This window comes from Vipera berus, assembly GCF_964194415.1.
Source record: "Vipera berus genome assembly, chromosome: 1".
Lineage (NCBI taxonomy): Eukaryota > Metazoa > Chordata > Lepidosauria > Squamata > Viperidae > Vipera > Vipera berus.
Genome location: NC_138202.1, coordinates 327,223,143 through 327,249,771, shown reverse-complemented (window position 1 = coordinate 327,249,771; position 26,629 = coordinate 327,223,143). Strand labels below are relative to the sequence as shown.

At 38.5% G+C, this 26,629-nt stretch overlaps 1 protein-coding gene across 2 annotated transcripts in view; it reads right to left on the bottom strand.

Annotated features, from left to right (window-relative positions):
• The window catches only part of SPTBN1 (spectrin beta, non-erythrocytic 1), a 193,035-nt gene that overhangs the window by 2,819 nt on the left and 163,587 nt on the right, over positions 1 to 26,629 (bottom strand). For both annotated transcript variants that reach the window (XM_081314580.1, XM_081314581.1), the window contains 11 exons: positions 23,777 to 23,981; positions 22,919 to 23,293; positions 20,735 to 20,979; positions 18,821 to 18,959; positions 17,093 to 17,177; positions 16,320 to 16,516; positions 14,370 to 14,470; positions 13,210 to 13,273; positions 5,658 to 5,896; positions 2,884 to 3,057; positions 2,206 to 2,248 (listed from right to left, as the gene is read on the bottom strand). In XM_081314580.1, the coding sequence (XP_081170706.1) occupies positions 2,206 to 2,248; positions 2,884 to 3,057; positions 5,658 to 5,896; positions 13,210 to 13,273; positions 14,370 to 14,470; positions 16,320 to 16,516; positions 17,093 to 17,177; positions 18,821 to 18,959; positions 20,735 to 20,979; positions 22,919 to 23,293; positions 23,777 to 23,981 (1,867 nt within the window). The remainder of the gene's footprint in view (positions 1 to 2,205; positions 2,249 to 2,883; positions 3,058 to 5,657; positions 5,897 to 13,209; positions 13,274 to 14,369; positions 14,471 to 16,319; positions 16,517 to 17,092; positions 17,178 to 18,820; positions 18,960 to 20,734; positions 20,980 to 22,918; positions 23,294 to 23,776; positions 23,982 to 26,629) is intronic.

Genomic DNA, 26,629 nt, shown 5'->3' with positions numbered 1-26,629 from the left:
GGCAGTAATTTGGCTTTTCATGTAGGATTGCAAACTTTAAAATGTCTGCATAAGCTGAGAGGCTTGCCAGTGATCCCAGACTGCTTGAAACTGGTTTGTCTGGGCAGAGCAGGACTAAATTTTCACCAAATCTAGATTTCTCTAGGCTTGCCCATGACAAACTTTTTCTTTCTTTCTTTCTTTCTTTCTTTCTTTCTTTCTTTCTTTCTTTCTTTCTTTCTCTCTTTCTTTCTCTTTCTTTCTTTCTTTCTTTCTTTCTTTCTTTCTTTCCTTCCTTCCTTCCTTCCTTCCTTCCTTCCTTCCTTCCTTCCTTCCTTCCTTCCTTCCTTCCTTCCTTCCTTCCTTCCTTCCTTCCTTTCTTAATTATGAGACTTGTATGCTGCCCTATCTCCCAAAGGACTCAGGGCGGCTAACAACAATAAAATACAAATGAATACAAATATTAAAAAAGAATTAAATTGTGTCAAAGTCCCACTAAAACCAATAAAAACATTTAAAATCATAATTAAAAACCCCATTATCATCAGTCCAGGTTGGCCTGTTGGAAAAGATATGTCTTAAGGTCACGGTGAAAGGACTGAAGGTCTGGGGCCATCCGGAGCTCCCGGGGGAGTTGATTCCACCAAGCAGGTTCCCCTACAGAGAAGGCCCTCCCCCTGGGGGTCGCCAGCCGACATTGTCTGGCCTACGGCATCCTGAGGAGGCCCTCTCTGTGTGAGCACACAGGGCAATGGGAAAACGTTCCTGGCAGCAGACGGTCCTGCAAATAGCCTTGGTGGAGCAGTGGGCTAATGCCTCCTTAAGTAACACCAGCTGCCTGCAATTAGTGCAGGTTCGCATCCCACCAGGCTCAAGGTTGACTCAGCCTTCCATCCTTCCGAGGTAGGTAAAATGAGGACCCAGATTGTTGGGGGCAATAAGCTGACTTTGTAATAATGCCGCTTGGGGTGTGTGTGAAAGCCCTAATAAGCAGGCATATACATAGAATGAAGGCTACTGCTAAAGCTTGTAAGCCGCCCTGAGTCTTCGGAGAAGGGCGGGATATAAATGGAATTAAAATAAAAAAAAATAAAAAAACTATCCCGGGCCTAAGCCATGTAGGGCTTTATAGGTAAGAACCAGCACCTTGAATCTCACCCGGAGGGCAACCGGTAGCCAATGCAGCTCATGCAGGAGGGGTGTAATATGGGAGTATCAGGATGCTCCCATCACAACCCGCGCGGCCGCATTCTGCACCAGCTGAAGCCTCTGGGTGGTCTTCAAGGGCAGCCCCATGTAGAGAGCATTGCAGTAATCTACCCGGGAGGTGACGAGCGCATGAGTGACCGTACGTAAAGCATCTCGGTCCAGATAGGGTCGCAACTGGCGCACCAGGCGAACCTGTGCAAATGCCCCCCTGGCCACGACTCCAACATGATCTTCTAAACTGAGTCGTGCATCCAGGAGGATGCCTAAGTTGCGCGCCCTATCAACGGGAGGCAACACCTCTCCCCCCATAACCAAAGATGGAAGATCTTGGACTACACGAGATGCCGATATGTAAAGCCACTCGGTCTTGGCCAGGTTGAGCTGGAGCCTGCTCTTCCCCATCCAGATTCGTACCACTTGCAGGCACCGGGACATCACGTCAAGGGCATCACTGGGTTGGTTCGGGGTGGAGATGAAAAGCTGGGTATCATCCGCATATTGATGATACCTCACCCCGAAACCACGGATGATCTTGCCCAGTGGCTTCATATAGATGTTGAACAGGAGGGGAGAGAGGACCGACCCCTGAGGCACCCCACAATCAAGGGGCCTCGGGGTTGACCTCTGTCCTCCTGCCAACACCGTCTGCGAACAGCCCGAGAGGTAGGAGGAGAACCACCGTAAAACGGTGCCTCCCACTCCCAACCCCCAGAGACGTCACAGCAGGATACCATGGTTGATGGTATCAAAAGCCGCTGAGAGATCTAATAGGACTAGGACAGAGGAATAACCCCTATCCCGAGCCTGCCAGAGATCATCCACCAGCGTGACCAATGCCGTCTCCGTGCTGTACCCGGGCCTGAAACCTGATTGTACGGATCCAGATACTTTATGTCTTCCTGGTCACAACTTCCAAGGGAAATGAACCTACAGTTTGAGAATACCTGTATACAGAAACAAAATATTGGCAACACCACCTTTATTTTAGAACAGAAAGAATGAATGGAGAATACTTACTTCATCTTTGGCTTGGAAAAGGTACTCATTGCCATCAGTTAACCTGTAATTCAGGACAAATTCATGTTTGAATCAAGCAAATGTTTCCATTACCAAAGCATGAGCTATATGAGATGCAGACCTTTTCTTGTATCAATTGGCCAGACTGACCATCCATCTCTGCAATATTCAGTCTACACAAACATATAAAGATACTCTTGCTGTTGCATGATGGAGGAACCTCCAGCATCCCGATCTGAGACATGCACATTGGATGAGTAGGATCTACTTGAGGAAAGCAAGTTTACAAATATGTGGTGCCAAACAAAATATTCAATCCATCTTCAGATTATATAATTTCAGTTTCCTCTGAGTAGCTACATGAAATATTAGCTATGTTGATGGTGGAAAGGTGGGCGAAATTCAAAATGCATAATTAGATAATATCTTTACTTAGGACAAACCTAGCATCACAAAGTGTGTTCAAACGTTCGTCTCTTTACTAGGTCAGGCAATGTGGGAGGGAAGGCAGTACCTATGGACAAATTATGAGATCCTGTTTTGGAACAATGAATATCATAACATTCAGTTTAATTAGGTGCATTAAACTTTGGAAGATAAAGTTTTTTAGACGGAATGTATGAATGTAGGCTGGAGGTTACTGCTCTTTCTTTTGCCATAGAAATAAAGTTTTTTTACCTTAACTTGAATACATGCTTCTTCTTCTTGTACTCTACTGCCACTTCACATATCGCTTCTTTCAGGCTCACAGGGATCTCACTGTGGTATGGAATGCCTGAGGAAGCTGCCTTTGCATCTTTGTAGAAACCCATTTCTTGGTTGTTAATAACACAGTAAACATTATGCCAGGATCTTGAGACACAAAAGAAACAGCAAAGCAAGTGTTGTCATTGTCATGAACAAGCCCAACTTTCCTCTGTCTTTCTATAGGCATTGAATGACTGGTTTGTAGCAGAGAAAAAAGTAGCTTCATGTCCAGCAACTATGGGCAGCGTAAATAATAATTCTACGGTTTTCCAATATTTTGGCCCTCTTTGGAAAGGGATGCTTTTGGAATGCAAATTGTCATGCATCTCGGAATTAAAAACTTTGAAACATGTTTTATTTGTAACACTGAATCTTAGGGTTTGGGTCACCCAAGTAAATCCAACAGTTCAGTTAAAACAATCTATCCTACTGAACCTTTCATATTTTCAATTCAAATATCATCAATCACTGCTATAAGTGACTAAAAGAGAAAGCATATCAGAGTTAAAATATACTTATCATAAGACAGTACATCATCAGCTGATAGCTGTCAATTTTGAATGAATAAAATGCCTTCATTAGCATAATGGCAAATAGAAAGTGGCAGCATACAGGATATTTTGGACATCTGAACATCTGAACAAGAGTGTGTGAAATAATGCATCATGAATGATATCACACACAACATATGCATTCACATCTGACATTAGGCTGCAAATAAATAATAGCAGCAGTTGCATGATATGCATGAGCCATTATTTTGCTGTCACTATGGTTTGCCTCAGATAATGCTGCTTGGACAATGAAAAGGTGCTTCTCCAATATAATGACTTAAGAGTTCCTAAACCAGATTAATATTTAGAAGGTAGATGTCTACTAGCAAGATTGGGGAAACCTTTCTACTCTTTCTATAAAGTCTATCTGAAAGATGACATACACAATCGCTAGGCTAAATCAGCTATATATAATGTATGATCAAAGTGCAATCTGGGATTCAAGGCCAACATGCAGCCCATTTGGTGATCAGGACAGGAAAGGCAAAAGGGCATGAGAAGCAATCCTTTCAATAAGCTTTGCATAACTTGCAGAAAATTGATGTTATTGAAACTGATTATAAATATTCATTTTGACTGCCTGTTCCAGCAATCTCTATTATAGTTAGACTACTTATTCTGACCTAAACTTCAATTGAAGGCTCTATTTGTTATCAGAATCAAGAAAAGATGATGTAACAAAGTCTTGTCTGCTAAAAGGAGGGGACTGTTGGCACAGAATAATGAATGATATTGCTATACTCCTGAACAGGCAAGTGAAAAGTTTGGTAAACATCTGAAACTGACAAGCTTATTGCCATCAAGAAAATATATTTTCCTTTCTTCCCAGCTGGTATGTAATCAGGAGATCTAAACAAATTATAACCCAAGATTGCATGTCTTCCTCCTTTATTAACATTCAATCACTTTATGAGGAAGTCACCAGCAATGTTAGAAATCAACCGGGGACATGCCAACATAAGCCATATAGGCACTAAATAAGATCCCACTTGGAGGTCAATGTGGGCCCTTTGACACACGCATTCCCAGTTCTGTTGCTTACCAAAAGAAATTACCACATTGCTGTCTTTTCTTGCCTCATTCTGATACCTCCTCTGCATGAGACATATTGTGTATGTGTGAGTGTGTGTTTAACTATTTAATAATTTTGCTCACCAAAGTCTTATTATTTTAGATTTGGAAATCACACGAGTTATGAGGATCACTATAAGCTTGTGCACGTATCCTAAAAATAGTTAAATAACCAAAGGAACTCTAATAATAATTGCCTTTAATTACACTTTTGTCCTTATGTAGCCATCTCCTTTTACAGTGCAGTCCCAAATAGGTCATTCAAAGTTACAGACATCAGTCCAACAAAACCTGGGCATCAATTGTATTGGATTTTAATTTGTATTAGCAATTTTGACTGGCAATAGTTTATTTCAGATTTGCTACATCTCTTTAAATGTAGAAGCCAGGGCTCGAAACTGGCATCTTAGATGTGAAAAGCAAGTGCTCAGTGTGGTCATCTCTAAAAGTAACTGTAACTGTTAATTCTTTCACATTCTTAACTAGTCAGTTATCAACTTTGTGTCAGGGAAATGCTGTTGTTTCCGTGAAGCTCTTGGCAGTAAACAAACAATGATCTTAAACAAGACTGCTGGGAGGAAGACTACAAATACTTTCCTGCTGTTAGAAGTGATATACTGATTTGGAGCAGGATTCCTGGACAAGAGAAGGAAAGGAATGAATGCATCTGTGCCAAATGTGTGTACAATGTTTCCCTGAAAATAAGACCGGGTGTTATATTAATTTTTGCTTCAAAAGGTGCATTAGGTCTTATTTTCTGGTTAGGTCTTATTTTCGAGAAAATACAGTACTAAATGCGTCCATCTGGCTGACGATCTTAACTGGGGCTTATTTTGGGGGTGAGGTTTATGAGTGTCCTGAAAAATCTTGCTAGAGCTTATTTTCAAGTTGGGTCTTATTTTCGGGGAAGCACAGTATGTATGAGTGTGTTGTGGCCAACTCTTGCACCATACAAGATTACAGGGCCAAATAATCTATCTACATACAGTATATACACTCCCGTATGAAGGGCACCCAGTTTGAGATGTTTGGTTAAAATAAAATCCAAGATTTTTAAAATTTCTCTCTTAATTGTAATACCTGTTTGAGGCCTTCTTGCTGTGTGATTCCCATTCGTGCTTACGATTTAAGAAGCCCTCCATCTGGGCGGAAGGTATTTCTTGTGTTTTGGCTGGAAGAGTGGCAGCAGTTTGAGCTTGGAGGCTGGTCTTGGCTTTGCGATCGGCTGTTGGTGAAGGAACTGGACTTGTCTCTTTGGAACTTGTCCTCTGGTCTGCTGCCCCATTGACCATTTCATTGGTTTCTCTTGCTTCTCCCATCTAAGAAACAAGCGTGAGATTATAACTGCTGCTCAATAAGAAGATATCACGAAACAGTTTCTTTTAAAAAAAGAAATGCCTTAACTGTTCAGTTGCAAAACTTGCACACTTTTTGTCCCAATGCCTAGATTGCTCATTAAAACTGTTCTCACACTCAGCTGGAGCAACAAGAGGCCAAAGGAATTAGAAGGTATCAATAGATTAGTACCCAATTGATAGAAGTGAAGCAATGAAGAATGACAGGGGGAGAACCCATCTGTGAGAGTTTTACTGCACTTGGCATTACTGATCAGATCCAAATGCAAACCGTAATCCAACAAGGATTTCTTCACTACTGACTAGTGAATGTTGCCATCCCACAACTGGTAATGAGAGACTGGTAAATGTGTCATTCCCTGAATTGTTGCCACTTCGTTTAATATTTTTACTTCATTAAAACAGTAAGAATCTCACTTTTTTAAGTTGGGAGAGAGCAGAAGAAACGAAAGCTCAAACCGATTGGTATCACCTGTCTTTCACGCGTTAATAAAATTTCTGTGGCTGAATCAGTGCAGTAACTCTTATATTAAGCCAGTGAAGTAATATAGTCAGCAACATTCATAAAAAATATCTTGATTTGGCAATGAACCCTCTCTTAGTTTCTGCATATGAGCAACCCACTCCCTACTACTATTTCAGTCTTCCCCCGGACAATAGCCACTATATATATTGGGGTTCCAACTCCCATAGGCCCCAATTATTATTTCTAATAATGTTTGGGAAATCTGCAGACCATCAGTATAAGGAATGCTGTCCTACTCCATCCCCAAATTGCCAACATAATCAGAAAGCAACATGCAGAAATTGGGAAGAGGATAGCATGCATTTTCATTATGTCCCCCATTCTAAGCAACTTGGATTTTTAAAGACAGACAAGCTTAAGAGGAGGAAGGTGGAATGCAATCAATCAAAAGTTACAATGTTAATTTCTTTCAAAGTCACAATCACCGGACTTTGGAATTGGGTGGATTGGGTGCTAAAGGAGCCAGAAAAACACTACAATCACTCAACATCACACTTCTATTTACCCCCAAACAAAGACAGAACCAAGGCTGTGGCCATCACTCGCTTTGTTGGTCATGTTGCCCGTTGTGTTGCAATTGAGTTGCCTAGCAGAGGCCAGCTCTGACTGGTCACTTCTTGAGGTCTTCATCAGCCATTTCATTCCCCTAAATCATTTATACCGGAATTCTGAAAGCTTTAATCTTTCACAGTGGTGGTTTGGTTCCAGTTGGGATAAATAACATTTATTGAGGTTTAGGGATTTTCAGTTCTGTGCCACAAAAAAGCCATCGGTAGCAGCCCAAAAAGGATTACAATACTGCAATGTGGGGATCATTATTAGCAAGTTAAAGCCTAGCACTGCTCAATGCTCTAGTAGTAGATTATGAACACTCTGTGTCATTTGTATACTGGAAACAAGCAAAGGATCATAAAGGGCATAATTACTACAAACATTTTTGCTGCTTTAGCCAGGCTTGGGATAATACAGAAGCAGCGGATCATTAGGCAGCAAGCTATACATTTGCCAGTTTAGCTATAATTGTTTGATTAGATCTTTATGAACAGTGGTTATCAATTTTCCTGTAACTTCCATCATGGTTTATTTTCTAATTACAAAAAGATTACTAATATTTCATCTGAGTACAGAATGCCCTCATGCAAGAATTGAATGCCCTCAGTTCTTTCCTCCTAGCCTTCAACTGTAAATGTATGCTCTATTTAAAGGTATCTTAGTCTACCTGATCCCCCTACTACTGGCTTAAGCAAATTAAGTTGCATTTAAACCCCCATGTTAGTATTTCTACACTTTTGAGCCATTTGAGGGACCCTGTTTGGAATATTAATATTTGTATAAATATTATATTTCTTTTCCTCCCAATACCAACACCTAATGTTTTTAATCAATCAGAAAATATATAAGTTCCAACACTGTTTCCAAATTATACTGGGTTCTCTTACTTTAGTTTTAGAATTTGGCTATGTATGTGTTCTTTTCAAAAGCCTTGAAACTTTTGAGGTTAAATACACATACAAATGGTCTAATTAAAAAAAAAACCAACTAGGCTCCCATCTGATTCAACTGCAATCGTGGCTGTAAATTCTCTCTCCATATATGTACATCTCACAAAGTTCCATTAGAAATAATGGATCCTCGTTTGGAGTACAGATGTATAGAATAATATAAAATTGTCACTTTTCCAAGATTACACTCACCCTTTTGCCTGGAATAAACGCTATTGAACTACATGTTTGTTCAGGATTGCATTGTAAACCATTTTGAAGCCTTTTACATCTAGCTTTTATTAAAGAACTTTTCCCAAATGCTTCCAAATTTATAAACAGAGAAACTTATTCGTTTTAAATAGAATTCTCAGTTCTGAAACTCAGCCAGGCTGCAATATTGAAGTTTATCTCTAAAATATTAATTCTTGCCATAAAAGAACTTATTACTTGTAGTCTACAATCCATCTATTGAACTAAACAAAAATATGGATAACTATGAATGCTTTTTAATATAGAGTTACTCTCCCCATATTTATGTCTATTTCTCTGAATGTGAGAAAGAGGCTTCTTTTGAAGAATTAGGAAAATTTACTATGAACTTTCCTAGCATTAAGGAATGGAACAAATGGTCCCTTGAATAATATGAGAATATTTAATTTACTTGCTTGCAGATTTTGAATAAAATTAAGTGTCAATTAAATCAGAGCAGACAATAAAAGTAGAGAAAATTACAGTCCCAATAAGATTCCATAAAGTGGGAAAAGTTAAAATGTTTGTAAAAGAAAGAAAATACTTTTTCTTTTATCATAGCACTGTTAGCCTCTAAACCCTGTGTCTACATCACAGGCAATGAAACTGTAAGCAAAATTGGGAGGTACTGTATTGCATAGCTGTTAAATCAACACTGCTGCTCCCCAGTTTGTGACAGTTCTGCCATTAAATGATCATCACTATAGATCTGACTTTTGAGCTATAGTTGCTGGCAAAGTAGCTGGATTATCTGGGCAGGCATACCCAAGGCAGTGAAGAAATTGTCTTGGTGTAGATGAGACAACTGCAGGAATGCCTTGAATTCTTGAGGCACTAAAAAAAGCTTCCTAATTTCTTTTTAGTGACAGATATTTTTTATGGCCTTTTTAAAATTAAATACTTTGAACCATAAACAAAACACCCCTCCCCAAACAAATAAACATGTAGGCAAACTATGCATGACACCAAAAAGCTGAGGGGTAAAGAATGGAGCTAAATAAACTTTTAATGGAAACATGCTCTGAGCATGCAGACAATAACATGGGTGCTAAGGGTTAACAACAACAATGAAACAGATGGGACATAGGCTTGTTATGAATACACATTTTCATTTCTGGAAGGTTAATAGCAAAACAATTTAGTGGTCAGCTTCTTCTTGAGGTTTGCAAATTCTGATGCAGTGGGAGAGGGAGAGTGATATCCCTCCCTTGCTTTCAAAGTGCATAAATAAATATTGCATTGTCTTTTTCCTCCTGAACCTCTCTCTCATTAGATGATGAATAATGAAGAAATTTGTGGCAATAAAATGTAGCCCATACATTCTTATAATCAACATAATTTTGAATGTAATTTTTTTAACCAAATTATAACCCATGATTAATGGAGAGAATTGCAGCACCTCTCTCTGGGATTAAGATCAGATATACTTTGTACTAGTTTTCTATTGAATATATAGCCAATTATTTTGAAATGCCTCAGACACTTGTGACTAGAATGCACTTCTAATTACTGCATTCTTTAATGCACTTTGAGGGGCAGAGATCAAACATTAAGTGCAACAGAAGACCAAAATATTAAAAAAAACCCCACATCGAATTACATAAAAAATTAAGAAGCTTTATGCTGATATCCTGATAAGAGAAAAGAAGAGATGTGCATGATAATAAAAACAAAAGTGTATTAAAGTATACATCCAAGCTTTCTTGTTTCTCACAAATTCTACCAGTTATTATTTTAATCCTTCCATATGCCAAAAGAAAACCAGATTTACTAACTGCAGTTTGTTAAAGATAATTGTTGGAAACTACTCTATAGTTGTAAAGTTTACAAATGAAATGCTTCCTGAAATAAAGGCGAGTGAAAGTGAAATACATTATGTCAATCTTTCTTAATGGTCCAATTATCATCTATGTTTAGAAACCACTCATCTACTATGCCATAATCTGGTTTACAAAATGAAATATTTTAATACATTAATTGCACATTATTTAATAGGTATTAACTATCTTTAGCAAATTTTATTAACTGTTTTCAGCCCTATCATTAAGGATAGTGAAACGGATACCTCTGAGAGAAGATTTAGGAGTCATCAAAAGCAAATTGAAAATCATTCATACTATTATTGTATTTCAGTACAGTGGATGGAGAATAGGGTAATTTTTTCAGCCTCACATGCCAAAATAACGTGATTGTGTTTGGCTACTATATACTTTGAATTGAGAAGAAGGTTGCTCTACCAGGGGCAGCAAAATGTTTTTGACTGGCTTTCATTAAAATCAGTTTTGTTCACTAAGAAAATAAAACACAGTTTAAACAAAAATAAGTTTGAATAAAACAAATAGAATTACTTTGCATTTTCAGCATGTGTATATACCTTTCTGATTTAAAGCAGTAATTGGATTCCAGTACGCCATTTTACTGCAGGTTTCACAAAGAAGTGGATGGGACTACTATGGATAAACCCAAGTTTCTGAAGTAGCATTATAAAGCAATATAATAGTCATACTGTACACATATAATATTCCATTGCTTTAAAAATAATTTAGAGACACTTGGTGAGGTTAACTAAAAATCTTTGTTGCTGTCTAAGGACACTGCCTCACTCTAATTCTGGAGCCAGCTCCAAATTATTTCCCCCCCCCCCAAATTTCACTATGGGGGTCTCACATAACTTCAACAGAATAAGATTTTCATTCTCTACCCATCTTACTTCTTCCCTCTATTCTTCATAATAGTCTTCCCATATGTCACACTTTCTGTGTAGAGGAATATGGATTAGGAGCTAAAGTGTCAATCTTATTCTTCTCTTCTCCCTTCCACAAGAATATGGCCACGCATATAGCCAAGGCCTCCTTCAACTAAAAACAAGTTGGGCATCAAAGATTACTATTTCAAAGAGAGTGGGTACTGTGACATGTGAACATATGAAAAGAAATGTCATGCTCCTTCCCTTGGCCTAACTTATGTGGCATAGGGAGAAATAAAAACTGTGCAGAAATATAAAGATATATGTATCTAAACTTTGAAAAAAGGATAATTTTAATTGTTAAATGCTTTATAGTTGCAAAACATCAATGTCATAAGACCGATCCCTATACTTTTTTTATTGATAAAAATTCTGCTTTCACTGAGATTTATTCCTTTATTATGTGTGCTTATGAATTCAGTTTGAAAGACTTCTTGTGGTAAGAACTGATCTGGGTGATAAGGCATAAGCAACTCTGATTTTTCTGGTACTAATCACTGATTGAGTCAAACCTTTTGGTTTAATCACTTCTGATACACACTAGTTAACATGATCATCTATATTTTGAGAATGCATAAAATTTAAGCCATAAACAAGGATAGGTTTAATCACATCCAATCCTGAGATGATCAGAAAATGCAAACAAGATTTGTAAACCAGCTTTTAATCAGGGATTTCTAGCCAACAAGTCCTAGCTGATCATGTTATCTAGTTTGGTAATGAAACATGTACGGAAAACCACCGAGCTCAGGGAACACCAAGGACACCACAAATCCTAGCTTGTACAGATGCATGTAAGTATTATCTCAGGTTTAGATATCATAAAACCTTTCCTTCCTGGTCTCTATACGTAGCAGGTCATTCACACTATGGTTCATTAAACCAGTGGCGTAGCGTGGGGGGTGCAGGGGGGCCCGGCCGCACCGGGTGCAACATCTGGGGGGGCGCGCTCGCACTCGCAGCTCTCTGCCCCTGCCTGGCTCACTCACTCTCTCTCACTGCAGTGCTGGCTGTGCGAATCCGATCCAAGCCGCCGGGTCGCCGCCCACTGTGGAGGGGGGGGTGCCAGGCGTGCGGTGCGGTGCGGAGAGAGAGCGAGGGACTATCTGGGGGAGGGACAGTGCAGCGGCCGGGTGCTTGCCCCGGGTGCTGACAACCCACGTTACGCCACTGCATTAAACTGCATGTTTGGTCTGAAAATAAAAAGTGAAAGTAGCCCCTGGCTGTTACACTGTAATCTGCATGCCCATTTTTCCTTGAATACAGGCACATATTCAAGGGATGAGAGAGAAATCTTTTGTATAATCTCACTGACTGTAATGGGACCTAGAAGCTAACAGAATTTAGGACCAAGTCTGACATTTCTACACCTCCAAGCTTAATTAAATTTCTATACAGGTGAACTGAAGCGCTCACATCTCAAGTAATCCTTGTAGAGGTAATGTGAAATCAGAAGTGATCCAGTTGTTAGAGATAATTAGTTACTAATTTCAAAACAATCTTGTTATTTGTCTGAAATGGTATAGTTTCCTGCCTGAGCAGGAGGTTGGACTAGAAGATCTGCAAGATCCCTTCCAACTCTGTTATTCTGTTATTTATTTCTGTTATGTATTGTTGATTCATGATATCATTTGCTTGGAATGCGAAACGATATTAACCTCTAGACAATATATCCATAGCCAGGTGCTTCTACCTTGTTTAAGTCCCCCTCTTGTCTCCTCTGCAGTATGTACACCCAAATTCTTTGGTGACAATGCTGTTGTTTTGCCAGCATTTTGCTCTCAAATCTGTTAGTACAGCTAGAAGCATCATACCTGTCAGATTCTACTTCTTGTCTTCGATTTTGATGAGATTTCATTACATTTCAATTACTCACATAAAGAAGTGGCTTGAACTGCAAAAATTCTCAAGGCTATTAACAAAGTGAAAATCTCACAATAAGAGATAATGAAACAAAAACAATGAAGCAATGCAACCAAATATCTGACAGCATCTAAAATATCAAATTCAACAAATGAATGAATATATATGTAGGTATATATTCAGTATATGTGGTGGATATTTGTTAAATGAAGCTTGGTATCTTGAAGGTGTGGGAGAGAGGGGCAGTGAAAGGAACTTGAAAGTAAATAAAGAGGAACAGAAGAAAGAGCAGCCAACGGTTTCTCACAAACTGCTTTGCATCTCAGAGTCCAGGTTGTGGTTGGTCAGTAGTTGTCCATCTACTATTAAAGTTTTTGTACTTTTGGTAGGTTTGGGAACGGTAACTAACCCGGGGAGATTCCTGGTCTGGTGACAAACCATTCTGGGCAACCTGTTCTCCTTTTATGCCATCCCTGTAGAAAAGATAAAGCCAAGAGTGAAAGGTAATACAAAAGACAAGTTACTTTTAATTAACCAAGATATCTGCTTAAATCTGTCAAGACCTGAAAATGTAATCTAGTGTACTCCGATTACCACTTTATTAAATCTTTGGAAGGTGAACTTTTACTTTGAATTGTCTTTCATCTTGATCTTCCAAACAGATTTTATTCCTTTTTTTTACTTTTCTTTTTCATATATTGATTTGTGCAGTATATTAAATCAGAATGTAACATTTTCAGAGAAGAACTTGTCTCCCTGAGAACCACCATTGTGAATGCCTGAATTGTTTTTTAATATCTTTTCCTGAATGGCAGAATGCATCACATGCAAACTTCCCATTTCAATGTCTTTCATACACATATCCAGTCCTATCAAGTCTGAATTTCTAGCAGCAAACACAGATACATGCAAAGTTTTTAACTTTCAATAGATGGACATGATTTCCATGCTAATGCAAGGCAATAGCGATTTACTGTTCAAATGATCTTCAAAAAAAACTGAATTAAAAAAAACACCCTTTTTCCTATACTACACATCTATACTTAAATTCATCTTTTAAAAAATTCCTTGTTCCCTTTTGGGTTTGTTATGGCCTACTCTGTAATTAAGCCAGCATGCAAACACAAAAGAGAGTGCGCTTGCTATATCACAAGTGGCTTTTAAGTCTTTTTGTAGCATTCAGAAAGAATGCACTCATTGAACATAATACTGACAACTGATATTCTGATATGAGAAGTATATGAAAATTGTATCATACACACCAAATTAGGTCGTCACTGTGAAAAATGACTCCAAAGGGTGTTCCCTACTAAGATGTATGATATTGCACCATCAACTTTGTGGCCTTCAGGTCCTCTGATTAGTATGGCTCTTGACCACCTAAAGATTGCTTAATCCTGCATCAAAGTATTTTCCTCATGATGAAATTGCATATACAGTAGCTCTAAGCAATGAATGAATATTTATTAAAAATATTCACCTACAGCTGGGTATCTGAAGAAAGCTTAACTGAGCTTTTATATGAGGTTTTACTTTTGTGTTACATCATATCCTTTTCCAGATACTCACCACTGAGACTCCTCCCCAGTCCTGGGGCTTGGCTCTGGAGAAGGAGGCTGTTTCTTCCGCTCCTCTTCCTCTTGCTGTCTACGTACTTCCAACAATTCCAACTGGAGGGGAGAGAAGAGAATGAGATTGCAGGAAGAGAGAAGATTCAGGAAAGCAATAAATTAGGGTTCCTTCATTCACAGATTGAATTTTTTATCCCATTAAGCCCAGATAGTGGAGGGTGAGGCTCCTTATCTCTCATATCAGACATAACAGTTAGGCTGTAGTAGGCTATTCCCAACTGCAAGACAGAAAAAAAAATCATTGTACTCCAACGGAATAATCCAATTTCTGTAATTTTAATCCTCTAGATCAAGCATGTCAAACTGCCAGCCCGCGGGCCAGATGCGTCACACCAAAACTGCACCTGCCCCATTGCTGGCAATGGGGAAAAAGTCCCAATGCGTTGTGCGACGTCACGAGTTTGACATGCTGCCCTAAATACTTCAAATAGGGGAAACTACACTTCCCATGAACCATTAGACCATATTTCCTGACATTTAAAGTACCCTAGCTCCTTTTTTCCCCCTTTTCTCCTCAGGTAAAAATCATTGGAAGAAGTGGAATGAGATGGGAGAAGGATCAAGCACTCTGCAAAGGAAGGACAGCCACTGCTGTTGTTTTCACACCTCCAGCTAAGGTTTTAATCTGAGCTAGAAAAAGAGTTTTAGAAACCTCATTGCTTCCTTTCTTTTTTGGCAGAGTGAGAAAAGGCAAAGATTATGAGCCACTTAAGCTTATTTACCCAATTTTTGCAATGCTGTTTGACGGTGCCATCATTACAACATCAGGTGCAAGCTTATTGATTTAGCAAGACATTTTAAAGTTTCAAACCTGGTTTAAATCTTAAACTTTTTTTTTAAAAAATGCAACTGATTTTTTATTAATGATGAAGTTTTACTGCTTATAGTTCTGTATTAATATGCCTCAGTCTATTCATAACTTTTATATATCCTAGTATCAATTAGGATGAAGGCCATTCATTACAATAGTAAAAGATATTGTAAAAATGTAACCACAGTTGTTCTAATTTAAAATCAATGCAAGTTCAATTTCTTAATTATAATTTACAAACTTTTTTAAAAAGCTGTAACTAGTGAGAATATTTTAAAATGGGTATTACTAATCTCTTGTTTTTTACACAAGAAGGGATGTTTATTTTAGGTAGACCTTGACTTTACAATAATTCACTGGAAAAAGTGACTTATGACTGTTTTTCACACTTAACCATTGCAGCATCCCATTGGTCACATGATCAAAACTCAGACACTTGGCAACTGACTCATATTTATGACAGTTCCAGTGTCCCAGGGTCATGTGATCCCCTTTTATGACTTTCTGACAAGCAAAGTCAATGGAAAAGCAGATTCCATTAACAACCATGTTACTAACTTAACAACTACAGTGATTCACTTAATAGCTGTGGCAAGAAAAGTCATTAACAACTGTCTCACTTAACAACAGAAATTTTGGGCTCAACTGTGGTTGTAAAGTGAGGACTACCTGTAGTAGTCAACTATAGTATTGGCCAAAATCTGAAGGGATTGCCAAATGTCAGGATCTCTTCCTTAAAACTATTATGAGCTTGCCTGCAATAACACTGCAATAATTACAACACTGCAATTTTGCAAGATTCCAGCCATTTTAACTTGAATTTATATAAAAATTAGGATTTTGTGAGTGTCATTTTTGGGGTGATGTGATTTCTGCTGCTCCCACTAATGCAATGTAAACATATGATACTTCAAAGCACTAACTATGCTCACTTCAGAAATATTGTTTTTATTTGATTAATGTAATTATATTTAATAAATATTGGTTATCCTTGATTAATGATTTGTGTGATTAATTAGAGAATTTAAAGTCAGGTAATAATCATGAAAAACATCTGAATGGGCTCTTGTAACCTACCGTGGTAAGTCTTTCAAGTGCTGCAAATCTTTCATCCCAAGTTGCTGCTGATTTTTCAAATGCTTCGTGCCTCTTGATGAGCTTCTCCACTTCATCCACGCTTTGCCCTATTTCACGACTTGATAAATATGGCTCCTGTCCCAACAGCCAGGCCTCGGCAACACTGGCATCCCTTGAAAACTGGTGCACTTCCAAAACTAAGTTAAAGTCAGAAATATACCATGTTCAGAGCTAGTAAATATTTTATACTTTATACTATACCACAAGGATGGGGAAACCCCCAGGAGTCTCCCACAGCATGGCCAGTCCCAAGGGCAGATTCTTTAAACTCTTGTTGGGATACAACATGTGCAAATCTCTTTTCTCTTGTATGACCTGTGGTCTGACTGCCACAAAAATTAAGAGTGAATATGAAAATATTTAGATAATTTTCCTTTGTCCCACATTAGTATTTTTTATTCTTGTTTTATTATGCATATTTACTTACATATACTGTGAATGTCTTTCTATTATCCTTTCAACCTGACCAAGTAGGCTCTGACTAATAGGAACATCTGCCACAATATTTTTTTTTAATTATAAGCTTTCCAACAATAATAAATGGAAGGAAGGAAGGAAGGAAGGAAGGAAGGAAGGAAGGAAGGAAGGAAGGAAGGAAGGAAGGAAACCATCACTTATATCTTTACAATCTGAAATACAATTCATGGAAACTACAATTCTTCAAAAACAAAAAAGGTCATGCCATTATAAACAGGCAGATTTGGGATTCTTACTCAATCTCAGCCACTCCCATCTGTCTTCCCACTTGTCAATCATTTCTTTTCTCTTTTCTGTCAACTGCAGTAACTTCTCTTTTATCTAAAAGAAATGTTTAAAATGGAAATCAGTATCATCTATAGACTTTGTAATTAATTATAACATAGTTCCAAACAACCATAATAAATGAGCCACAACACAGCATTACTGCCACAGCATTCTTGTGATAATATTTAAAACCCAGAGCCAAGAATAATGACTAATACATTTAATGTATAAATAAAATAATGACTTGAACTTACTTTTAACAGTAGCAACTGGAAAAATGTTCTTCTACATACATTAGTGCTACCATTTTGGAACTATCCTTCCATTTGGAACTTCACTTACAACCTTGTAGCAATAAAGCTTAAAGTGTTTTATTTCACCAGGTACATTAACTCTGTGAATTGGATTATATTTAAATTCTGCTACAAGTAGTTCTTAACTTATAACAGCAACCGGACTGAAATTTCTCTTGCTAAGCACATTAACTGCTGCTGTTAACTGAATCCCATGGTTGTTAGGTGAGCCAATTTCTTGCTGACTTCTAACAACCAAAGTCAGTGGGGGAGCTAGCAGAAAGTTGCAAGTCCTAAACTGGCAGGCAGGTAAGTGGCTGCTGCTGGGTGCAGGAGGAAGCAAGGGGCTGCACGGGATGAGAGGGTCAAGGAGGCTGTGCAAAGATGTGAGGGAAGGTCATGGAAGGTGTATGAAGGTGCAGAGTGTTAGCAGGTACATAAGAGCATGGAATGAGTTAGGAAAAGTGTGAGACACAGCACAAGTCAGGGGAGGTGCACAGATTTGGGAGAGTCAAGAAGTCTGGCATGGGGAAAGTGTGCAAGGATGCAGGGTTGTGCACTAGACGTGTGGCACAGGTCAGGGAGGGTACATGAGAGGCATGGCTTGGATTGGGGAGCATGCACAAGTGGCTGGTGCAGCACCAACTTGGTGCACAGGTGGGGGAGACTTGATTTTGTGGGAAAACTGGGAAGAAAGATTGCAAATGGCAATCATGAGATCATAGGGCACTACAACTGGTTGTAGGTGTGACCCAACTGCCCAGCACTCAGAGCATGATCACATGCCTGCAGAGGGTGGTGGAATGGGCAAAACTCTGAAGACCGATCTTAACTACCATTCATTTGGCACTGTCATAATTTTGAATGGTCCCTATAAGAGGCTGAGGACTACCTATGTTTTAAAGGTATAAGGACATATTTTACTTGTACTTCAGCACTAGCTTCTAATTAAGTGTGAGCACAATTCAAACTACAGGTAATCCTATCCATTCAAAGTTACAACAGTGCTGAAAGATAACTTTACAAATGGTTCCCCCACTTATAATGATTGCGCCATCTCCAAGGTAATGTGATTGAGATTTGGGACTTTGCAACCAGCAGGAGTTTATGACAGTTGCAGCATCCCAGTCACATGATGAACGCCAGTTGCATGCTTCACAGCTAACGTCTGATAATCAGTCAATAGAGAAACTGGCAATAAAATCACAATATGGTCATGAGATGTCTCACTTAATGACTGCATCACTTAGTGATGGAGTTGCCAGTCACGGTTGTGATTGTTAAGTCAGGCCTACTGGTACGTATGTATGCAAGTGGAAAGGGGGAATGTAAAAATTCACCTACTCCAAGAGAGAGAGTTTTTATATACTCTTTGCTTATCTGTAGTCAGAAAGCACACAGTACCTCTTCTGAAGCATAGTGTTTTCTTGCCAGCAATGATTTACCAAGCTCAATGCAGGTTGTAAAGCTATCATTTCGGGCATCTATTTCTGCTTTGATCCCTTGGTGATTGTTCATCAGCAGTTCTACAGAAGAAACATCCCTAAAATAAAATATAGGTAATTTAAAATCCAAATAGCAAATTTGTCTTAAAACCTATAAAAAGGACTCTAATCCACATTAGAGGTCTCATTCTTTCTTTTGGATAACAGCAATCCATTTTCTGGAGTTATGCCTGCTTTGCTCTATTTAATCCTATTTTTCTTTAACAGCCATATATGTTAAAAGCTAAATATTACATCTTAAATGTGGAACTCACTGTTGCACAATTCCACACCCTCCCCACACTTCAGACAACAACAATCAGAACGATGGCAATAGGGACGGCTGGGATTGCTGGGGCTAAGCAATGCAATCATTAACATTGTGCTTTATGACTGCATTGCTTGATGGTGGGAAATTCCGGTCCCAATTGCTTCGTTAAGTGAGGGTTACCTGCAAGCCTAACTCTGTATTCTGCAGTTAAATTGGAAAAACAACTATAAAAGGATCAAATCCATTCCAGTTTGTCCAAGTCAAATAGAAAAGGTGCAATTATCATTGAAGAATAGGCAAAATTGTGAACCTAGAAATCTTGTTGGCCTCTTATAGCTGTACAAGCATTTGTTTGTCCAGGTGAAAAAAAAATGTACAATCTTTGACTTTATGGCTCACTGTTAGCAGAGAGACCAACTTCATTCTGAGGTAGTGTATTTTTGTCTCAATTGTTACTTTACAAGTAGAAACATAATGTTATGAGCCACGTTTCAGTATCTGACTCTGACTCCTACAATGTTGCTCCAGTTGAGCTTGTGGATTGTCAGTTTCAGCCTCAGGAATCATTAAGCCAGAATTCATTTGAGGTTGATCAGATACAAGCATCTTCTGTTCAGCTGGAGCAATCAAAGACAAGCCATGACTTCCAAGCCCCAGATCTAGAAGCATGAAGTGAGGAGCATAACAACACTCCTCAATGAGGCTCATTGCTAGGCAAAGGGTGAGGCATGAATAATTTTAGTTAACTGTCTGCAAACAGACTTACATAGCTGCTTTGTTTTCAGTCTTTGTTTGGTATTCCGGGTTTGTGATTCTTGTTCTGGCTTCTTGCTCATCACCCTTTGACTCTTTTGATTGGCTTATCACCTAATTTCGCATTTTGTGACTCTTGCTTCTTAGACTGTAATTGGCATTTTTTACCCAAGCATGCTCCGTAGGGATTTGAATTACAATCCTGTCTGTGGCTATCTACCTAAACTGTAGTAAATACTTCAGTTCTTTAGAATTGTGTCTGCATGTGCATGCCTGCAACCTTGAAACAGAACGCCTAGATCAACAAGCGCCCCATTGTTTTTTTCATTAAATTTGGATTTGAATTCATCTAATTGGCTCAGTGGGTTAGGACGCTGAGCTTGTCGATCAGAAGGTCGGCAGTTTGGCGGGTCGAATCCCGAGTGCCGCGTAGCAAAGTGAGCGCCTGTTACTCGTCCCAGCTTCTGCCAACCTAGCAGTTCGAAAGCACGTAAAAAATGCAAGTAGAAAAATAGGGACCACTCCGGTGGGAAGGTAACAGCGTTCCGTGCACTTTTGGCGTCTAGTCATGCCAGCCACATGACCACGGAGACGTCCTCAGACAAGCGCTGGCTCTTCGGCTTTGAAACGGAGATGAGCACCGGCCTCTAGAGTCGGAAACGACTAGCACGCATGTGCGGGGGAACCTTTACCTTTATAATTAAACCTAAATATTTCAGAATTTCAATAGCTGTCATAGATTTCATAGCAGCCCACTTTACTGCTATAAAAGACCTATAGCCTAAGTTTCTGTATGTTAGTCCTGCTTACCTTGGCTTTTCTTGGGCTTCAATCTGGCGAATTACATCATCCATCCAAAGCATGAGGTCACGGACCATACTGAAGAAACGGAATTTGTCACCAGTATCCACTAGTCTGACCCTGCGTCCTTCACAGGCATCTAGCAATGTTTTCCATGCCTCCAAAACCTCATTTTCCCGCTTCTGGATATCATCAGCCTTGTCCCCAGCATAGGCAGACTGAAGTCGGGCAGCATCCTCTTGGAGTTGTCTCACCTGATGTAAAAAAAAAATGGAAACAAAGCAGTCAAAACAATTGTGAAGGCAGATACTTAGGATTATTTATGCCTCTTTATCAAACGTGCTTTGCTGAAATAGATTCATCATTGGGGCTTTATTTATGCTGCAACTTCTGAGGACACAGGAAAGCTGCAGAATCTGATGATTAATATCTCCTTTTATTTAAAAACAAAAAACCCAAACTTGCAACTAAACACCAAGTTTCTTTTACATTTTGAAATTACCCAGCCATACTGGCAATATATAATTAAAACTTGAATGGCATACTGAACTGATGATTTCTAATGACTGAGGGCAAAGTTGCTAATTCTCCATTCATGGAAAATAGATAGATGTGCTAAGGGTTTAAACAATTCACGAAATTATATGAGTTGAGTCCCTCTGTGCAGCACAGTAATCCAATTTCCTGACATCGTGTTTTAGGGTTTAAATGTTTCCACTATACTGTTTAATTACATACAAATAAATACATTCTGGCCCCTTTTAGAAATTATACTGATAGAGGCAGAATTAAAAATCTCTTTTTATAAATTCTGAAATACCACCACCACTACTACCTTGGTCCCATGCCAAACATTCACATGTGAATGGGGATCCAATTTTTAATGTCTTAAAAATTTTAGGAAAATGTTTGGAGGTAGATATTGTAGTCCTTCCCCCCTCCTATCTATAATTATTGTCTCCTTTTAAAAATTAAAAGCCTCAACCAAAAAGCAGTTTTAAATCATATAGGGCTCTTTTGTAATTGTTGATAGTAATATTGGTATGTTAAAGAATTTTTTTAAAAAAAAATCAAGGAAACTTCTAGAGAATGCCCAGCCACTTTATGAAAGTTACAACTGACAATCCCCATTGAAGAATTCCATGGAATTTATTTTCTATAGAAGAGCTTTTTTTCACCACCCATCAACAAATCAAGTCCCTATTCTAGCACGAAGATTTTCCATGTGCCAAAAAAAGAAAGAACAAATAGGTAAATTATGGAGTTTGCTGCCATCAAAATAGGCCTAGACAAATGCATTAATTATGGTGCTATCAGTGGCTGTTAATTTTAATAGCTATGTATCACCTGCCAAAATGCAAGTAGGATACCTTACATATTAATTGCTGGGAAGCAATGGTAGAAGTGGCCTAATAACCTTCTTATACTTGTGAGCTTCCCAAATGCATCCACAGACCACAGTGATGCAAAATACTTGACAATATGGGTTTTGCTGTAAGTCAGCAGAGATCCTCTTATGTACTCTAAGCCGCCCAGAGTCACTTTGGTTAGAGAGGGGGAAGGCATAGAAGATAAGTAAATAGATAAATAAATAAATAATCTGTAATATAATTGAAACTGATGCCTCCTCAGTGTGTTTCTTTATTAATATTTTGTAATTCTTATTGTTTCTAATTACTTGCAAGCTTCTCAGAGTCATTGAAGAGTGGGTAGCCTTAGGAATCAACGAAATAATATATATAAAATAATAAGATTGAATCTACTCAAGTCTATTGACTCCATGCTTTTATAAATGCTGGTTAAATGAATTCTTTCAGGCAGCCACAGAGTTTGAAAACAACAGCTATTTGCCACTATTCCTCTTCAGCAATTGCTTTTTATTTGAATTTTCCTAAATGCGATCCATTTAAATATTAGGCTGATCATTCTGTTAAGGATCTCTTGATAATCACTGTCATATCTTCAGTTCTCTGATAATAATTATACAAAGAAACCAAGATTTCCTATTATTATAAGGCTTTGAACTGCAGAAATACACATGCAGAATGTAAAAATCAAAAATAGGAAATAATGAAGACAATCTTGACAAATTTGAAAAACGTGAACTCTCCTTTTCTGAATCCAAAGCCATGCAAGCTACAGGCTCTTTTAATTATAAAGAAACATGATAATGTGTTTATTTAACATGCACACCTGCGTTCCTAAGGCCTGAATATCATGCTCAAATGTTGTATGCATCCTTTGCAAGGTTTCTACTGTGTTTTGGTCCCGCCCAAGTTCTTCAGGCAGCTTCTTATGTTTATCCTGTATTCGTCCAAAGATCTCCTTGGCATCATGGTAAAATTTGTGGAGTTCATAAGAGGCTGCAAGGATCTGTGTTCTTGTGTCAATGAGTTCCAAGAGGTCAGCCCAGGCCTCATTGAGACCATCTTTCCACTCGGCAATAGTAGCAGCATCAGTATGTCCAGAATTAATGAGTTCATCAGCCATGTGATTGACGGTATCAACACGCTCCTGTCCAATATTCCCAGTGTCTCGGGCAAATTCACGAAATCTCTCTTGCAACATCTGAAAGAAAAAAGGATGCTTGTGTAAATAAGCCTTGGATCAAAATGATAAATTGGAGGAAAAATAGTGTGAACACACAAAGCTTACTGCCCAACTAATAATATACTAAAGTTACATTCAAAGGAAAATGGACATCAATAAAACTGTATCATATATAATATATATTCTGACTCTGAAATTAATTTCTGTGGCTCAAAAATACCCAGCATATTTTTCTGCTTTTCATTACATAGGACATTCAAAGGAATTAATAATAGAATGCAAGTTGAAATACACTAAGCAACTTTTATCCTTCATATTAATTAACACATTCTGTTAACACATTCTGTATTGCGCAAGACTGCATCATGCCTTTTAATATTTTTACATTTTCATTGCATTTATGTTTTGATTACAATTTTGTATATATTAACTATATTTTCCCATATTGCACATTACCATACAGTGCATAAAAGAAAGGAACTAGGAATCCAGGCTACTTACTGTAACATGCTCATAATCTTGTCCCAGTTCATGGGACCCAGCCACCACTTCCCTTTCTGCTATCCACTGCTCCAAGTCATCCACCTCACGGTTCAGCTGGAATAGCCGGTGTCTCTCATCCAACTTGCCCCTCCTCTCTTCAGCAAGGTCTTTCAGGCCTGCATACAGCTTATCCACTTTCGATTGCCTCATGCTGATACGTTCACTATGGAGACAAAAGACAAAAAACAAACTCCATCTAGACCTAGTTTAAATAAATCCATATAAATATAGTCAATTATATAGTAACAACCCCCAAACTCTGCCAGATGAGAATTAAGACCATCTAATAATAATCTTATAGCCCAAAGCACGTATTCCAATAGAGAAAAGTTCTTTGAAGATGGGCCCCAGCATGAGTCCAAAAGCTTGGAAGGGTAAATCTCTGGTCCCAGTGACTGACCCAGATTCGATTTTGCAAGACCAATCTAACTTAATATTCTGCTGCCACAGTGGTCAACCAAATGCTTAATTTTTTCTTTCTTTCAAGAAGGTATTTACTTAGCAAAAGGAAAACCATCAAAGCCCCTCTTAAAGACACATGTTTTGCTAATACCTAGACGCCATTGAGAATTGAGCATCATACAAATTTAATTTATTATTATTACAGTTGGTTGCAGTCAGCCAGATGTTTAGACTGAACTTGACATTTTTATCCACCTAGCCAGTCTTTCTTAAGAACCTGTGATAGGGAGATGTTGTTTAAATGTGTTAAAGGTATTGCTGCAGGATGTATTATTATTATATACCAAACAATGTACAATCACAGCTGCCAGCTCTTCAACTGTTGTTGTTATTGCTGCTATTATTATTTTTTCCATTGCTTTTTGTTGGGAAATTGAGCCAGTTTTACCTTTTATTATTTTTATTAAGAGTAAGTACCTAAGCATTAATAGCACTTTTTAATGTTTCTGGCAATTCAGGCTGTAGCTTTGTAAAATAATTTTTATAATGACAATTGGTATGCATGTATGGATGGATGATGCACTTAATGGAATTTCTGGACTGTCCCACTTTGCCCCATACCGTACCAGCTCTCATTATTCCATCTGGGAGCCCCCAGCCCCAATCTCTATTGCCTTGGGAGCTAAATCAGAATTGTGTGCAATTAATTAACTTATATCATGACCTCCAACAGAAAGTAGAAATGACCCCGGCAATTATAGACCCATTAGTCTTCTGAGTGTTATTAGTAAACTGTATCCCAAACACCTAAATTATAAACTTCATTATTGGCTAATTTTGGGGGGGATAATCAAAGATGAACAAGCTGGTTTTAGAGAAGGAAGATCAATGATGGATCATATCTTGGTACTTCACCATCTAGTACAAAAATACACATATAAAAAAAATCCTCTCTTTTCGTGGCCTTCCTTGATTTTAAGCAGGCCTTCGATTCATTATCCAGGAACATCCTCTGGGAGAAATTAAAATGCACTACTATTGATAAACGCTTCCTTTTCCTCATACAAAAATTGTATGCCAATTCCACCTTGAAAGTGAGGTGTAATCCTCAAGTGACTTTAACTGGCCCAGGAAGGGTACAAAAAGGGGTACAATAGGGTTGCATCCTGTCCCCCTCCCTTTTTAACTTCTATATCAACCCCCTGATCGATCTCTTACAGAATCCTGATCTGCATCCTCCTAACCTAGAACAATGCAAAATCCCGATTCTCCTATATGCCGACGATGCTGTTATTATTTCACAAACTCCTGTAGGACTGAAGAGAGCAATTAGGGTAACACTTGGCTATTGCAGACAGAACAAGTTGGTCCTTAACTCTGATAAATCAAAAATCTTAGCTTTTGCTAAAAGACCCAGCCAATTCTCCTGGAAAATAGAAGGACATAGTTTAGAACAGGTTAGAACATTTAGATACCTAGGGGTGGTTTTCCACTCGCAAGGAACATGGAAGGCACACCTGGATCATTCTTTGCAAGCAGCTAATAGGTCCTCAAATGCAATCAAACATTTCTTTTATACAGGCAGAGGTCAATTAGTACCTGCTGCCTTAAAACTTTTCGAGGCCAAAACATTGGCGCAAATTCTATATGGGGCACAAACAGGAATCCTTGCAAAGAAATCTTGCTAGAAACCATACAAACCAAATTCCTGAGAGCCATTTTAGCTGCACCCAAAGGAACTCCAAATGCCCAGTTAAGAATTGAGACAGGCATGCCTCAAATTCAGGTAAGAGCCTGGAAGATGATGATCATTCATTGGCTTAAAATGCATTTCTTTCCAGAAGGACTGTCCCCGCTAGTGTTGACTGACAACTTCCCCTCACCCTGGAAACAGGCAACAGATTACAGATTACAGATTATGGGCTCTCATCGGTATTCTTAATGTCCCTAGGCTTTGACCAAGCAAAGCAAGTAATAATCAATAGAATGAAGGACATGGAGTTCCAAGAACTAAATAGGTTGCCTCTCCACAGTAGAGATAGAATCAAACAGGGTGTGTGGGAATCGGAAAGATATCTAAATGATCTGACATTCCCAAAACAAAGAATAGCTTTCTTCAGAGCCAGATTTAACGTTCTCCCCTCAGCACTCCTCCAGGGCAGGTATAAGAGAACACCAATAGCAGAATGGCTATGTATATGTGGTAAAGGAGAAGTCAAAGATATCTCACATGTTTTATTGTACTGTGAGTTTATAGGTCACCATATATTCTCCCCTTATTAGAGAGATTGCCAGGGAGGGCAGACAATTTTTATGTAGGCTTTCTCCTCCAGGACTCAAACTCTTCTACCATCCATGCAGTGACAAAATTCTGCGTTGCTGCAATGTCCACAAGAAAAAAATTGTTTA